Raw genomic sequence first — 17850 nt, 5'->3', positions numbered from 1 at the left:
AAAGTAAGACTAAAGAAAAAGCTAAACTTAACAGGCTATGCCTATAAGTTTCCCAGACCGTTTCATGAATAATAAGGATTTGGCAGAGGCAACTCAGAGGTTCCATAAACATTTGATTATAATGTAAAAATAAAGAAATTAAACAGTCTCACACACACACACACACACCCCACATACCCATGTGCTAAATATAGTTTTAACATGTTCTTGAGTGGTCCAAAATGGACCTTTATTTTAATGATAATGTGTAATCTAGAACAAAGCTTTTTCTGTGGTCTTTGAACATATATTAAGTTTTTGTAAATATGTCTCTGTTAAGAAGGCTGAGGCTCAGAACAGGTCTGGTTTTTAATTCAGGCCTGTGCATAGACCTCTGCATGAAACTGCACCCTGTCATAACAACACATTTGTGCAGAACTCAATTAAGGAACGGGTCTCAGGCACTGCTCTTCATTACACGCTAATAGTTGTATAACAGCAACTGAATGTGGAAATTTTCATGTTATGTTCATCATAATCTGGCTGAGGGCTTCTTACCAGAATTATTAGTTTAATTAAATAAGTGTGGAGCAGCATGAGGTGAGATCTATTTATGTGTTTGGGTTCCAGATACAGTTTGTTGTAGGAAAGGGAAGGAAAGGTTACTACTACAAGGTTTAAAAACCACATAAGCTGCAATAATTTATCTACTTTTTTATTAACAACTAAGCTGGGCAAAGTAGCAACTTTTGATTTGAGGACTTACCTCTAGAGGTAGGACAGGCATTGTGAAATCACCTGGGGATATTTTTCAAATGTCTACCAGGCCATTAGAATTGTATTTGGGGGAGGAAGAGGAATTGCAGAGGTGTAAACAGATTTTCCATCACCCTCCACCATTTTTAACCAATGCTTTCAGGTTTGTAGTCTGAATCATGTTGCTCTGTGTCCTCACAAGGCTTTTTTTAGTCTCACTGGCCTAATCCTCACTTCTATATTACCCGTGGGCACAACTGGGAAACTACCATCTGGTACTCTTCAAGTAACTGAATGGCATATTTCTAAATTTAAAAAGCAGAGAGGTATAATGAAGAGTGGGGTAGCAGCTACGTGTTTTCTATTTACTAAAGTCTAGGCATATCTCCGTCAGACAGGAAAGTAGTAGAACAGCCACCTGAGATGTCAACTACACAGAATATAAATATAACCAAACTCATGTCTTCATCAAAATCTGCTCTTCATTCTCTATGCCAGCATTCTCAACAACCAGTTAATTCAAGGCACCACTCCAGCTATTACGTAGTGCTTTTCCTCAGAAACTTATTAGGGAAATATTCTAATCAAAAGCAGACTTTCTAGAGTCTGTTTTTGAAACTATCTCTTGAATTCTTGCCTTTGACTCAATTTCATCAATTTATTTTCTCACTTATTTTCTGGACCACTAAAGACCCTCGTAACTCAATCAACTTAACCATAGCCTCTTCCTCCTTAAAACAAAACAAAACAAAACAAAACAAACAAACAAAACTATAGCCCTTCCTTCGTCTTATGCCATACCAATTCCAGAAGTTTATTTATAAAAATAGCTATGGTACTCCACTGCTTAAGAAATTTCCAAATTCCTCAGAACAAGCACACTTGTTGAAAGATCCTCAACAATAGCTATAGCTACAGCTGATATGAAATGGGTGACAATGAAGTTGCCTAAGGCCACTGGATGCTCAGCTATTTAAAGGTGAGAGGATAGCATTGACAAGAGCTCACAATTTTAGGTAGAGGTTCACTGTGAATTCATATAGGTACTAATCATATTGCAGGCATTTATTTTTGAAAAACTGGACCTAAGGAATTTTTTAAAGAATTGAAGTTGTATACATTTAGCTGCTTTTAAAAACATATATTTAACAAACAAAGAAAATTCTTGGGTAAACTCCACCAAGAGACATGAAGTTAAATCTTAAAGAATGTGCTTTATCCGCTTGAGCCACAGAACTGTGTACGTGATAATTTTTAAAAAATTTTTAACTCCAAAAAAATTTTTTTAACTCCTTTTCAAAAGCTGAGTTTTATAAATTAAGTTATAAACTGAACATGAGCTTAAGTTATTTTACCCATGATTTTCAAACTTCATTAGAGCCACAGACACTTGAGTTCAGATAGGTCAGAAACATAGTTCAGAAAAGTCAAAAGAGTAAATGCCATGCCAGAAGTCATCTGTGTCAGTCACAGTGTTAGTCTTATAACATTGACTGGGAAAAAAAATCTTAGATAAAATAGTTATATTTATAGTATGTTTCTTGTTATCCTGCTAATTACACAGTAAACTGCTATTTCTATACACATACTTACATAACCAACAATTATTAATAGAGGAGAGCAGGAGGTTGAAAAATGCTAAACAGAGGTACACGTGTGTGTGTGTGTATATTATTTAAAGTATGTACAGCACAATCTAAAAAAGACACATATATAAACATATGAAATGAATTTCAGCTCATTAGAAAACTCTGGGGAGTAAGAGACAGAAAAGAACCATATCCTACCATCTCAGACTTTGAGTCTAAGTCTAAACTTGAACTCTGCTTTAAGTACCAAGGAAAAACTCCTCAAATATAAGTATATATTCAGTAATTCAGAGTATCTTGTTTCACCTTAAGAAACAAAGAGTACCAAATATTTTTAAGAGAAATAAATTTATAGAGAGGAAAATAAAAAGCTCATATTTAATTACCTTTTCTAACTTTTTGGCCTCGATGTGTCGTAGTACTTGTTCTCGCCAATCATGAGGAACTTTACTTTTTCCTGGAGGATCTAATAAAGAATGCTCAGAACCAACCCTTGCATTTGGTCTTTTTGAAGGACTAGTCCGTGAATAATTAAAATCACTAACTGACATAGTTCTCTCTGGTATTTCACTAATGGAGGGTCGTGCACTCTGAGGTCTTGATGCATTTGGACCATCCATGCTATATGTTCGTGCAGAAAGAGGTCTCTGTGATCCTGACATCATTGGAGTTCTTCCCACTGAATGTAACTCTCTGTACGACAAATAATCTCCTTCAGGAATTTGGCCCCGCCTTGTGGGACCTGACTCACCAAGATTTACAGAAGCTGTAGAAGACACACTACTTTGTCGCTGAATGGTAGTTCGAGTTGCTCCAGGAATGAGTCGGTCACTTGGTGAAATGGCCCACATTTCCCCATGTCTTCCTGGGCCAAGTCTCTGATGTAAATGATATCCAGTATTAGCTCGAACATTGTTATGGTTAGAGAAATTCATATTGGCAGAATGTTTAGCATAACTGTGACTTTCTGTGCTCTCTGATCTAGGAAGACGCTGTGGAGGAAAACCAACATGATCTATTTGGGGATTTTGTTTGGTGTGCCACAAAGTGTCCTTGACTGCAGCACTACTACTGTATTGGATATTATATTGTGGAGGACCATATATTTGAGGCGCAGATTGTGGGCCACTGACTGTGGGGCCTCTTATCATACTTGGCTCTTCAGGATTATGATTTGTATCAAATTTGAAAATTGCCTTTGTACCTGATATTAAATCAGAAGATGAAGAAGAGCCAGTAAATACTTGCAATGGTTGATCATACAAAAGTGTAGCAGACTTGCTCCTGACAATATTTTTTCCATCAACAGTAGGTGTTACTTTAATTGGTGCACTTGGCTGCTGTGGTCCATTATCACTAAGAATGTCATAGATTTTTAACCCTCCAGTCTCCATATTAGTTATACTATGAGATTTCACAACAGATCCAATTGGCCCACTTCTCTGAGGAGAGAGATCTTCAGTACTTTTGGAAATACCCATATCAACAGAAGAATCAGTGTCATGTGGTTCAGTCCTCTTAGGAGACTGTGGAGTTTCCTCGGAATGTCCATTTACCTTATTTACACATTCCAGATTAGGATACTTATTTCCATTTTCCAAGGGCTCAGCTTCTCCTTTAGTATTAATGCTTAAAAAGTCTGTTCCAAGCACTATATCCTGTGTCTTTGATCTTTCCACTATCTCTGGTTGAAATGTATCATTAGTTACAAGTTTATTAAGATTCATATTGATATGGTCTAATTTGTGAGATTCATCAGATGTGGCTGTTGAGTCAACATCTTTCTCAATAAGAACTAATCGCTCTTCAATATTCAAATCATATTCTGGTAAATTAAAATCTTTTTTATCAAGAACCTGGAATTTTTCTTCTGTTGAGTGATTTAAAATATCTCCATTTTGTAAGAGGCTGTTAAAATTTTCATCTTCTTGCCTAAAACAAAGATAATTTTATCACAAACATCATAAAGCTCAGTTTCTTAGTAGTAAGAAATATTAATAACTAGTTAATGTGTCGGTACACAAAGTTAAAGAGCTGATAGTAATCAAAGATTAAAGTCATTTATTAACAAGTAGTAATATTACAATATTATTGTAATAATCAAATAATGTATTTACATTAAATGGATACAAGTAAAACATTAATTAAATTCACAGATAATCAAGGTTAATTTTTTTCTTTTTTTTTTCAAGGTTAATTTTCAACAGGATCACCACTTTGTCAGAATATAGTATAATAGAGCTAAACAGTGAAGAAAAACAGACTTATGCACCTTTCTAGGAATGTGCTAGAAAAACATGAAACGTTTGAAAGATGGGCAGATACATGAAAAGCCAGTAACTTGAACAGCTGAGCAAGAGCACAGACCATTTTTACAAATAATTCGAAAACCTAACATTAATAACCAAAGTTAGTCATATTAACTAAGTAGTTAGTATTAGTTTCAAATATATAAACAAAGGAATTGTAAAAAGCTAATAAGAATTAAACAAGTACTCAAAGGTCTACAAAAAATGTCAAGAAAGTCAGCTATGCAAAAAAAAAAAAGAGACAGAACTAACCAAAAAAATATCAAGTATTGTACAGTGATTTACAAAATAAACAATGTAGCCCTGAAAAAATCTGAAGATAAAAAGCAAAACTAAATCTAATCACTCTTCTAAGTTACTTCATTGCATCTGGCAGATGTTTATAAATGTACTATTCCAAAGTTACAAAAAACATTTTATTTCTACTTGGTGGAAATAAATAAACCTACTTATATTTCACACAAATACGAAAACATATTTGTGTTTTGCCATATAAATATTCATGTTTAACAAATATTCCTTAGCTTCGATCTTCCCATTAGGTAACAGACTATACTTATTACTAGAAATAAGACAAAGGTGTGGATATATCCCTTTCTTAGCCTTTATTTCATTACACAAAAAACATGATTTATAAAATACAAAACTCAACAAAATACTCAAGAAATTAATCATTATCTTACCATCTAAGAGATTATAAATTCTTTTTACCATACTAGGTCTTAGCCTCAAATTCAGAGAACAGATATAAATAATCATAAGTATGTGATAGCTAAATTCATTTTGAGACATAAAATTCACCTTCCTTTTACAATACAGATCAATTCAAACAAAATTTGACTTAACTATGCCTGAAATTTAAGAATCAATTTACTCTAAAACATAGTCAATAATATTAATATTCAGTAGTAACCCAAATCATTCTAATAAGCACCTAGCTGATACATTAACATGAAGGCAAAACAACACATTTTATTTTGATAGCCAAATACCTTGAAAGTCCAAATAATAGTTGTTTTAAACTTCAGCTAACTTTAGCCTATAGAAATTAAGACTAGTTTCAGAGTCTGAATTTAAGTCTACAAATTTAAGTCTAACTCAAAGTTACAGAAGTAGTTAAAAGTACTGAATGCCCTTTAATGGCACCTCTCAAAAATGAGTTATCTAAAAAGTACCTATTTCAACTTGAATTACTCCAAACAAGCTGTTTATGTTGTAATACCTAAAAATGCAGTAAAACTGTTCAACTTTTTAATGAAGATAATTATGTTTTAAATCCTTTCTTCTCTATTTATTTTTAAGTTTATTTTTTTAGTAATTGCTACAATCAATGTGTGGTTTGAACCCATGATCTCAAAATGAAAAGTTGCATGGTCCTCTTCTTCTCTATTTAAAAAACTAATACAAATGGAAATGTAGCAAAGCTACATAGTAGTAATGAGGAAGAAATCATCTACTACTACCGAACTATTTCTATAATAGTAATTTGTGAAATCCTTTTAGTCATATATATTTACTTGCTTTATTATTTCTATTGTACAAATAAATTATTCTGTTAAGATGTTCACAAACCTGATTTTGGCATTGATAGCAATATGAGTTTGTTTCACTGGAGAGCAGAGTGAGGTATCTTGACTACTATCAGTGTTAAGAGAAACTGAATCAGACATCCGAGATGGAGAAGAACAGTTGCTGTTATTCTGATTGCTATTGTGTGTGACTTCATCTGATAAAGAATCTGTATCCTTTGTATCATCTGAAACAAAACACAAAAAAAAGTAAGCCGTTGATAAAGTCACTAAGGATTTCTCTTTAATACTTTGCAATGATGACAAATGGCATTTACATTGTTCTGGTTTAATATATAAAGAATAATATGGATTAGAAGATAACCAATGACACTTCTGAAAATTCAGTCCTAATACACACAAAGATTAAGTAATTTAAAACATGTGATATCTTTAAGTTTAATACATATAATCTATGTTAAGGTTACCCAAAATTTTAGTTTTAACTACTGACAAGATGATATTATACAATGTTTCTCTAAGGCCATCAATTAGTTTTAGTGTATATGGCTCTTCCACTCACTCATTCACAATTTTTTTTTTCAGTAGGCTTTACACCCTGTGTGGGACTTGAACTCACAACCTAGCGATCAAGACTCACATGTTCTAATGATTGGGCCCACCAGATGCCCCCTCATTCACGACTTCAGTTTCACAAGGTCAACTCTTTTGCTATTTTTAAACCATTTCAAAGAATTGCACATGAAAAAGCAACTATCAATATATGAGAAGAATTTTGTTTTTTATACACAGAAACAGACAATATTCATATTCCATTATATAGGCAGGTACATCTTAAAAAGTATTAATTTTTTTAAAGTAATGATAAAAAGATAACTTGGGGCACCCAGTTGTTCAGTGGGGAGAGCATGTGACTCTTGATCTCAGGATTGTGAATTTAAGCAGCAAGTTGGGCAAAGAGCATACCTAACAAAAAATTTTAAAAGATAATAACTCTATATCTTTACAACCCTAAAAGCTGTTTTTAATGCCATTCTACCCAAAACATAGAAACAGTATACAGAGACACAGTCACAGGAGATTATATGAATTAAAGATTTTTTTAATCTGTTCTAAATATCTTAGGAGCACAGTTCAAGCAGTCTGGATTGTCTTTACAGTTGATAATAATAGCACATAAGGCTTTGTATCTTCAACTTTAAGGATTTGGGTGGAGTCTTAATTTTTAAAATACTGTTAAGAAGCAGATAAGCTCTTTCCTATATATTATTCCTCTTCTTCCACCTCCTTGTGACAGATAGCAACATGTAAAATACTTAGCACAGTAAGCAACTAGTAAATACTCAAATATCACCATTATTCATTCATTATTTTATTCATTCATTCATTCATTCATTCATTCATTCATTTTATGAAACCCAAATTATTCAAGAGCCACCCAGATAAAATGGCTGCGGTGTGAGGATGGTTTAAAAAGAACTCCAGGACAGATAAAACAATAAGCATCTATTCTGTATCAGGTACTGTGCCAATCTGAGTACACTGAATAACCTAGTACATTTGATACTCACAACCTCTTTCATTAGCCTCAATGAATGTTAGGTAAATTCATATGCATAAAATTAAGAGCTCAAGGATTACCCAGCAAATAAGCAGGAGAAATGGGATCATGCTGTTATACATAACCTTGCATGAGAGAAGAGAAATACCTAGCAAATTTTTTTTTTTTTAAATAGAGAGCTAAGGAATAGATCTTTTAGAAAGGCATGTTTTAAAAATTATTTCTAAAAAAGTATTTTAAGTAGTATAATGACACTTAAAGAAATTTATTTCAAAAAAAATTTATGAATTTACACATTCAGCCCATTTCTATTCTTAGTGCTTTCAACAATCTAACCTTTTTTGTTATTACTAAGAGCTACCACTTTTGGCTGGTTAATGGAGCTTTCAATTAATGGTGGTCGCATCTCTGCCATTTTCATTTCTTCATCAGAAGAAAGTTCTTCAGATTCCTAATTTAAAGAAAAAAAAGAAAGTATTTAAATAAATTTTGGTTTCTTCAAATGAACAGATAGTAAGTCATAAGAGCTTTAAAGAGAAAAGAAGGGATCCCTGGGTGGCGCAGCGGTTTGGCGCCTGCCTTTGGCCCAGGGCGCAATCCTGGAGACCCGGGATCGAATCCCACATCAGGCTCCCGGTGCATGGAGCCTGCTTCTCCCTCTGCCTGCGTCTCTGCCTCTCTCTCTCTCTCTCTCTCTCTCTCTGTATGACTATCATAAAAAAAATAAAATAAAATAAAAAAATAAATAAATAAAGAGAAAAGAATACTTAGAACATGGATGAAAAAACTTTAATGGTAATAGTGATTAAAACTAATATATGATTTAAGTTTTTCAAAATACAGATATAAAACTATGGCAATTATTACCAATATGTCAAAGTGACTATGGGATAATTTTCCATGGGAGGCCTTAATTCAAGGTCAAGTGTATTAATGATTCAAGCATATTAATGATTATTATATGCCTGGTATTATGCCAAGTGCTAGAGAAACAAAAACACAATAATAAAAACAACAATAAGAAGAAACTGTCTTTAAAAAACTTAACAATAAGAAACTGTCTTTAAAAAATTCAGTTTAGTCAAGGTGTTCCAACTGAAAGTCTTTTCCTAATTCTCACATTTATTCCAAGATTATCAGGTTCCAAGGAGTCAGAAGGACTGACGTGTTATTCTATTAAAATGACTTAATGGCAATTTTTGGCCAATTTGAAGACAGAATTTTTTGTTATTCTCCACGAATTTTTCTCTAATATTTGGCAACGGGCACAGATGATCTGCCATTGAAAGCTATTAGGTCACGGGGCTAGTGAACAAAAGGAGTGCGTAGTGAACAACTCTTTATTGAGGTATTTTAATGTTGTAAATATTGTATATAAAAATAGATCTTTTGCATGTTAAATTATTCCTAATGACAAAAATTAAAAAATAATATGATGAAAATGACAAGTCTTAAACATTGTTCTGTTTAAAGTACTAAGACTTTTAGGTACTCGTAAAGATATGGACCAGAGTCAGCCAACTAGTTCAGTAAAAAGGCCCGATCATAAATATGTTACACTTTGAGGGCCTGAAGGTCTATTTCAACTACCCATCTCTGCCACTGTGGCACGTAAGCAGCCATACACAACACATAAACAAATGAATATGGCTGTGTGCCACGAAAATTGAATTTTTCACTTGTCAAGAAATATTCTTTTTCTTTTGATTTTTATTCAACATTTAATAATGTAAAAGCAGTTCTTAGCTTGCAAGTCAATATAATGACAGGCAATGGGCCAGATATGGGCCATAGGCCACAGTTTGCCAAACCCTCTTCAGGGCTGTACTATAATGGAAAGATATTTCTAGTTAGCAGAATAGGAAGAGAAAGTGAAGAGGGAAGGAAGAGATGTGAAGGGCAATGTAAGAGAGGCGTGACATTCTGAACAGATGAAAGAATGGAAATAAGAGAAGGTATGTAGAGCATGCCAACTCCATGTAGCCAGAGCTCAGATAACTGGCAGGACACAGAAAAGTCAGACTGGATTAAACAGGGAAAGGTTTTGCTTTGAATATGGACTCAAGTATGTGTTGGTCATTATTGGAAGTTGCCAAGCCAGGAATTCACAACATCAGATTATCTTTTAAAATGGTAACTCTTGGGACACCTTGGGGGCTCAGTGGTTGAGCGTCTGCCTTCGGCTCAGGGTGTGATCCTGGGTCCTGGGATCGAGTCCCATATCGGGCTCCCAGCATGGAGCCTACTTCTCCCTCTGCCTGTGTCTCTGCCTCTCTCTCTGTGGCTCTCATGAATAAATAAAATCTTTAATAAATAAATAAATGGTAACTCTGGTATTAAAAATGTAAGGGAAGAGAAAGAGACCAGCAGAAAGGGATCTGGCTATCCGAAGTCTGAAAGAAAAAAAAATCTGTCCTTAGGCAATGGCAGTGATGGTTGATAAAGAAATAAAGAATTTGACAGAAATTTTGGAATGAACAGGACCTAAAGACAATGAATGCAAAGAATAAGAGAACAGGAGAAGGAAGAACAAATGGTTTGTCCTAATTTTTGATTCGTGCAGTGCTTTCAGCTGCTGAGCAGATTTCCTCCTATACTACACCTGGCATCTGGGAGCTATGGCCTCCCACATTCCCTCCCCGTTTGTCTCCTGTGCTCACATCAATTAATCTTCTTGCAGTTAGCTCTTATCTTTTGCTTTCATACTCTTTGCCCTTGGATTATATTTTCTTCAATGATTATGTTTAATGTAGATAATTCTTTAGTTTATAATCTAGCTTTAATTTCTAGGGTCCTGATCCCAGGTTCCTGGGATGGAGCCCTGAGTCGGAGCCCTGTGTTGGGCTCCCTGCTCAGGGAGGAATCTGCTGCTTCTTCTAACTCTCTCTCTGCTCCTACCACTGCTTGTGTTCTCTCATACTCTCTTTCTCAAATAAATAATAAAATCTTCAAAAATAAATAAAAAATAAATAAATAGGTGAATTATGTAGTATGTGAGCTATACCTCAATAAAGCTATTTTTAAAAAGCTACAGTTTTTATTGATCCACTAGAAGAAACTTTTAAAAGAAAGTCTGACTCCACCAAAAAACTAATAGAACTGAAAACTGAATACAGAAAGTCACAGATACAAAATCACTATACCGAAATTTGTTGTATTTGTATATACTAAAAAGAAATTAAGAGAACAATACCATTTACAATTGCATCAAAAATAATAAAACCCCTAGGCATAAACTTAACTGAGGAGGTTAACTCTAAAAACTGTATAGCACTGATAAAAGAAATTGAAAATGACACAAACAAATGGAAAGACATTCCATGCTCATGAATTGGAAGAATATTGTTAAAAAGGCCAGATTGTCCAAAGCAATCTATAATGTAATCAGTTTCAAAATTCCAAGAGCAGTTTTCACAGAACTAGAAAAAATAATCCTAAAATTTGTATAGAACCCCAAAAGATCCCAAATAGTCAAAACAATCTTGAAAAAGAAGAATGGGAGGCATCTGGCTGGCTCAGTTGATAGTAGAGCATGCGACTCTTGATCTGAGGTCATGAGTTCAAACCCCACATTAGGTGTGGAGTCTACTTAAAACAAAACAAGAGCAAAACTGGAGGTATCAAAATCACATATTTCAACATAGACTACATGAAGCCATAGTGATCAAAACAGTAATAGTACCGTCATAAAATTAGAAACACTGATCCATGGAACAGAATAGAGCCCAGAAATAAATTCATGATCATATGGTCAATCACTGACAAAGCAGGAGAGACTAACCAATGGGAAAAATAATGTTTCTTCAACACATGGTGTTGGGTAAACTGGACAGCAACATGCAAAACAATGAAACTGGCCTACTTTCTTATACTATTCATAAAATAAACTCAAAATGGATTAAGGACTCAAATGTGAGACCCGAAACCATAAACATCCTAGAAGAGAGCACAGGAAGTAATTTTTTTGACACTTTCTTTTTTCTTCTTTTTTTAAGATTTTATTTTTAAGTACTCTCTATACCCAACTCAGACTCACAACCATGAGATCAAGAGTCGTGTGCTCTACCAACTGAGCCAGCCAGGTGCCGCAGAACATTTTTCTAGATATGTCTCCAGAGGCAAGGGAAACAAAAGCAAAAATAAACCACTGGGACTACATCAAAATAAAAAGCTTCTGCACAGCAAAGGAACCAATCAAAAAAGCAAAAAGACAACTTACAAGGGGCACCTGGGTGGCACTTGGGTTGCTCAGTCGGTTAAGTATCTGCCTTCAACTCAGGCCATGATCCCAGGGTCTTGGGATCAAGCCCCACATGGGGATTCCTGCTTAGCAGGGAGTCTGCTTCTCCCTTTTCCCCTCCCCACTCCCCATGCTCTCACGTGCACTCTCTCTCTCTAATAAATAAAATCTTAAAAAAAAAAAAAAGACAACTTACCAAATGGGACAAGACACTTGCAATAACATATCTCATAAAGGGTTAGTATCCAAAATATTTTTAAAAAAGGAACCCTCTTGCACTGCTGGTGGGAATGCAAACTGGTACAGCCACTGTGGAAAACAGTGTGAGAGTTCCCCCAAAAAATTAAAAACAGAATTACCATATGATCCAGTAATTCCACTACTGGGTATTTACCCAAAGGAACACACACACACACACACACACACACACACACACACACACACACACACAGTTGGAATATTACTCAGCCATCAAAAAGATTAAAACCTTGCTATTTAAAACAACATGGATGGCTCCAGAGAGTATAATGCTAAGTGAAATAAGTCAGTCAAAGACCAATACCATATGATCTCACTCATATGTGGAATTCAAGAAGCAAAACAAACGAACAAAGAAAAAACAGACAAATTGAGAATCAGACTCTCAGCTATAGAGAACAAACCAATGGTTACCAGAGTGGAGGTGGGTAGGGGGATCAGTGAAATAAGTAATGGGATTACGAGTGCTCTTGATGGGTACTGAGTAATATATAAAATTGTTGAATCACTATATTCTACACCTGAAACTAACGTAACACTGTATGCTAACCATATGAAATTTTAAAAAATTCTCAGACATTCAAGAAAAAAAAAAACTTCAATCAATGATAAATGCTTAACTAAGTGAAATAATTTAAATATACCTATGGCAACCTTTTCATTGTTAAGCAATTGAAATGACGTATTTTGAATAATAAGAATAGAACCATCATACTCTAATTTCCATGGTAAACACCTGAGTGCAATACAGGCATAAAGTTTTCAGTTCAGAGTGATACTATAGCAAATACCATGAAATTTCTCAAATGAGTTGGCCTATTTTCTGCTTTTGATATGTTTCCTCTTATCTTTAGTTAGCAACAATGAGATACAAATTTTTAAGACTGTTACAGCTGTTTCAGAGAACAATCACAAAGCAGTTACCTCAAAAACGTCATCATGATTAACAATATGCTTCAAATTCTCAGAGGCCTTAATATTTGTAGTCACTGGTAGACTTCCAGGACTAATCTCAGCTTCAGATTCACTGGTCTTCTGTAAAGAGTTTCCTATCATATACTTTTCTCTTTCATCAGCTTTGATTCTTACTGGAGTGGTACTTTCTGAAGTCTGCGTAAAAGAAGAGATAAAGAATTCACATTCCTTAACACTTTGTATCTATTTTTGTACCATAGTTCAGATTAGAATTTAAAAGTAGGATGCCTGGCTGGTTCAGTAGGAAGAGTGTGTGACTCTTCATCTCAGGATCATGAGTTCAAGCCCCACACTGGGTGTAGAGATGACTAAAAGCATATAGACACGTAAAAGTAGCTTCACATATTCCTATTCTGGATAAATCAAGGGACCTTTAAACATGGAAATCTGTAGCAGTCACAGATAAAATGCTTATTGGGAGAACAGGTGACCCCAAAGGTTCATGAACCACATTAAACTTGATAATTTAGCTGAGGCTACACTTCACCTGAGGCTACACCTAAGCGGCCAAGCTGTTCATGAGTGAGTCACTTAGCTCAGCATGCTTGAACTCAGGATGGTTAGGTTGTTTTCTGTTGACTGTGGAACGTATAGTAACTCTAGTGACACAAGAAAACTTGATTCTGTGATATAATGTGGAGGGGAAAAGTCCATTAAAGGAACACAAACTTTAAGGATCTGTGTAGGTTTCTGAAACATCTTCCAAAAATAATGTCATAGCAATTACATTTAAGATTAGAATTGGGTAGAGTGGATCAATGTTATTACGGGGGGAAAAAAAAGTATTTCCATAACAATGAATTTTCTGACATTCCTTATCTTATTCTTGGTTCAGGCAAGATTTTTTAAAAGCTATGTTGACGCTATCCTGCCTACGTGGAACATCTGTAACCGTACTGAAGTGGTAATAACAGCAATTAGAGAGTTTGCTGATTATTCCAGCTTTTACTTCAGGTAGCTGAGAATAACACCCGAAATTTGGGAGGACATTATCATGTATACAAAAAGGACCATTATTTTCAATTATTATTTTAAAGTTTTAAAAAGCTTGCAATAAGTTTTAGTCAACTCTTTTAAATGGAGTTTTTTTTTTTTTTTTTTTAAATGGAGTTTTCTGACCTTCACACCCACATCATTATTTACAACTTGCTGATCTTCATGTGGTTTCAGATCTTTTCCAGAATCGTCATAAGTCTCTTCATCTTTTAATCTATGTACAATGGTTTGAACAGTTTTGACCATATTCTTAAGCTCATCTGGGTATGGTGTTGGATATCTCTTTAAATTTCCCTCCTAGAAAAACAAAATAAGTAAAATGTGAAAAATGGATAAATATTTCTAACATCAAGCTAAAAATTAATCTACAATCCATCTGAATTACATTTGTTATCTGGCTCCTAGGGGTAACTTTAAACACAGATGATAGATCATTGAAAGCATTTTAGAGACAATAAAAGAATGGTTTTATCAAAAGTAAAAGCCTTTATAGCTACAGATTTAACTAATGTTTTGAATGCTTTTTTTTTTTTTTTTTTTTTTAGCAGATGTATATGTATTCCATTTTAAGATTTATGGTGTGGGTATTGCCAACACCATCACTTGGCTTTAAAATAGTTATGTTTTCCAGCTAGATATTTATCCAGATACATAAAAAATTCCCACATTTATAAACCATCTTATACACCAGGAAACAAATACTTCCAAAGTCAGTCTAATTGTCATTTTTTTGGATTCAGCTAGTTTATGTAAGGGAAAAATAATTACTCCATGAGTAAGTGGGAAATGAATTATTTACTACTTCTGTAACTGCAACACAGATTCTCAATCCCATAAAAAAAAAGTTCGTAACAGAGTTCTTTTTCCCTAGAATATAAATAATAAATTAAAAGGAAAAGGGAAAACAATAATGTGTTTTTCTCTTATTTTTATATAAAATGGCTTATAATCATATAGTTTTATGCTGTTCTCAAATTCCTTCACATGACATATGTATAGGATCGATAAAATTTCAAGTGCCCTGAGGGCAAGAAATGAAACCTGTACTTCTCTGTATCTCCCAAAACAGCACAGTAAGGTAAGTAGCACCAAATAAGTATCAGTGGACCTCTTTCAAACTTGAAGGAAGAACAGGACTCACCCTGGGAGGTGCCTCCCTTTCATCTTTGTCTTCATCACAGTCAAATGCCACTTGAGCCCGTTGTTTCCTCTGTTCCTCCCACAGTGAAGGATTAAAACTTTCATTATCTGATATGAACATAACTAGAGAAAAACAAACAAACAAAAATGTATATTTTACTGTAATTAAGAAAAACCATTACTCACTCGTAATTTTCTTTGAGTTATATACATTAAGGTAAGTCAAGACTGGTCAACACCGGCAGCATTAAATGTTACATTAACAGCTAGGCTGTGAGTCTAGTATTTCTTTACAATATTAATTACATATCTTTTCTTCCCTAAAGCTAATTTGTCTTGTTACCAGAAGGGTTCCTGAAAAGAATCTAACAATTATAGCATAGTAGATAAGGGATTTTTGTGCAGTTCCTCACAAAATGCAGCATGGTAATAGTGCTAGCTTTGGCAGCACATATACAACATGGTAATATATAAATTATTTCATCCAAGTTTTTGTATTCAGAATAATCTGCCCAATTCCAATATTGTTCATTACGTATGGGGGACAAGGAGATAAAGACAAAAGCAAAGCCAGTTATTTTGGTTAAAAAAGATTACCCTGATGCCTTATAATTACATCTTTGCATTATACATTACACTTTGTATAGCTTTTTTTTTTTAAGATTTATTTATTCATGAGAGGCAGAGAGAGAGAGAGAGAGAGAGAGAGGCAGAGACACAAGCAGAGGGAGAAGCAGGCTCCATGCAGGGAGCCCGATGTGAGACTTGATCCCGCGACTCCAGGATCACGCCCTGGGCCAAAGGCAGGTGCTAAACCGATGAGCCACCCAGGGATCCCCTACTTTGTATAGCTTTACTAAGTGAAGTGCTTGCAAGATATCTTCTATATCAAAATGTAAGGAAAACTGAAAATCTAATATAAACTCAACACTACATATCCTGCTATGTGATATTAATATTAAAGGTAAAGAAATAACAACTGTTACAGTTTTTCACTTATTAGGCAACTAAAAAAATTTAAGTTCTAAAAATCAATCCATTTGAATATTATATATCACCACACAGAAGTGTGTGCAATACAAGATAAAATCACAGTTTTCTGCCCACTAAAAGAAAATGACTATACCCACTCAAAACAAAAGGGATTAAAAGTGTCCAAAATTCGTTAATAGAAAAAATGAAATTTCTGGAATATCCATATGTGGTCAACTTGAATACTTATGCATAAGTAGCATAATTATCATTAACTTTAAGTCCTTATTGTGTGCTTCTTACCTTCTTTAACATTCTGTCCAAACAAAGAATGCCACAAAGCCAAATACAAACGAGGGGAATTGGCTCCCCTAGGAATGATTAGTAAGTTTTTGTCTTCAGTTTTCCTTTATTTTCAATACTTGGTTCTAGTATTTTTTTTATAGTCACATTAATGTACTATTTCAATCATCTACCTTATATGCTCTGGACTGCTCACTTCTACCAGAGGAAAGTGACATCACCTTGTTGTTTAGAACTATCACAAATTTATGGTATTCCCTAGTCTTTGCTCCATCTTTAGTGGTATCCAGGAATCCTTCTATTTATTTCTAGTTAGTCTTTTCTCTCACCACAAATCACTTCCACAAACACCCTTCCCCCAGCCGCTAGAAGCAATTTTCTCTTTGATTTTAATGAGTAAAGAAATGAAATCAAAACACTCAGACTGATAATTCCCTGAATCCTGCAACAACCAGTTTTCTCCAACTACACAGTTACATGGATGCATACTTCCCACTGAACACTGATTCCTCCATGTAACCCAAAATACCATGCCTTCTCTTCCAAATTTATCCATCATTATCCCCCTTTAGAAGAAGAGCTATTGCTGCCCTCCCCCTTCCCTTTTTAAAAAGATTTTTTTTTTTAAAGATTTTATTTATTTATTCATGATAGTCACACACACAGAGAGAGAGAGAGAGAGGCAGAGACAGGCAGAGGGAGAAGCAGGCTCCATGCACCGGGAGCCCGATGTGGGATTCGATCCCGGGTCTCCAGGATTGCGCCCCGGGCCAAAGGCAGGCGCCAAACCGCTGCGCCACCCAGGGATCCCTTTAAAAAGATTTTTAAGTAATCTCTACACCCTACGTGAGGCTCAAACTCACAACCTGGAGATCAAGAGTCTCAAGTTCTACCGACTAAGCCAGCCGAGCACCAAAGAACATGAGCTTCTTGAAGCAAGGATTTTTATCTTTAAATACTTAGATCTAATACACTGCTTATCGTGCACGTAGGTGCTCGATAAAAATGGAATGAATTAAATGTAAACCAAGTATTTCTTCCCTTAGAGAGTATAAAGCTCCAAGCCAAGAACATTGTTTTTTTTTTTTTTTTTATTTCTTTGAGGCACTGTGATAAAGGAAAAAGCTTTTCTTGAATTTGAAAAGAAATTCTGCCACCTGGCATGTCAATGCAGTTTCTGATTCGCTATTTTAAGTGCATTATGTTATAGTGCTTTCCTTGTAATAATATCTATAATGAAATA

The 17850-nt window shown here is 34.7% G+C and overlaps 1 protein-coding gene across 21 annotated transcripts in view; it reads right to left on the bottom strand.

The window, feature by feature from the left end:
* Positions 1–17850, bottom strand: part of ERBIN (erbb2 interacting protein) — a 220639-nt gene that overhangs the window by 11438 nt on the left and 191351 nt on the right. For 12 of the 21 annotated variants that reach the window (XM_072750030.1, XM_072750035.1, XM_026019555.2 and 9 more), the window contains 6 exons: positions 15334–15455; positions 14316–14489; positions 13146–13331; positions 8060–8174; positions 6206–6389; positions 2711–4256 (listed from right to left, as the gene is read on the bottom strand). In XM_072750030.1, the coding sequence (XP_072606131.1) occupies positions 2711–4256; positions 6206–6389; positions 8060–8174; positions 13146–13331; positions 14316–14489; positions 15334–15455 (2327 nt within the window). The remainder of the gene's footprint in view (positions 1–2710; positions 4257–6205; positions 6390–8059; positions 8175–13145; positions 13332–14315; positions 14490–15333; positions 15456–17850) is intronic. The other 9 variants (XM_072750031.1, XM_072750036.1, XM_072750037.1 and 6 more) reach the window with 1 other exon arrangement.

This window comes from Vulpes vulpes, chromosome 2 (assembly GCF_048418805.1).
Source record: "Vulpes vulpes isolate BD-2025 chromosome 2, VulVul3, whole genome shotgun sequence".
Lineage (NCBI taxonomy): Eukaryota > Metazoa > Chordata > Mammalia > Carnivora > Canidae > Vulpes > Vulpes vulpes.
The sequence above is the reverse complement of the archived record's forward strand: the minus strand, read 5'-3'. Positions and strand labels throughout refer to the sequence as shown.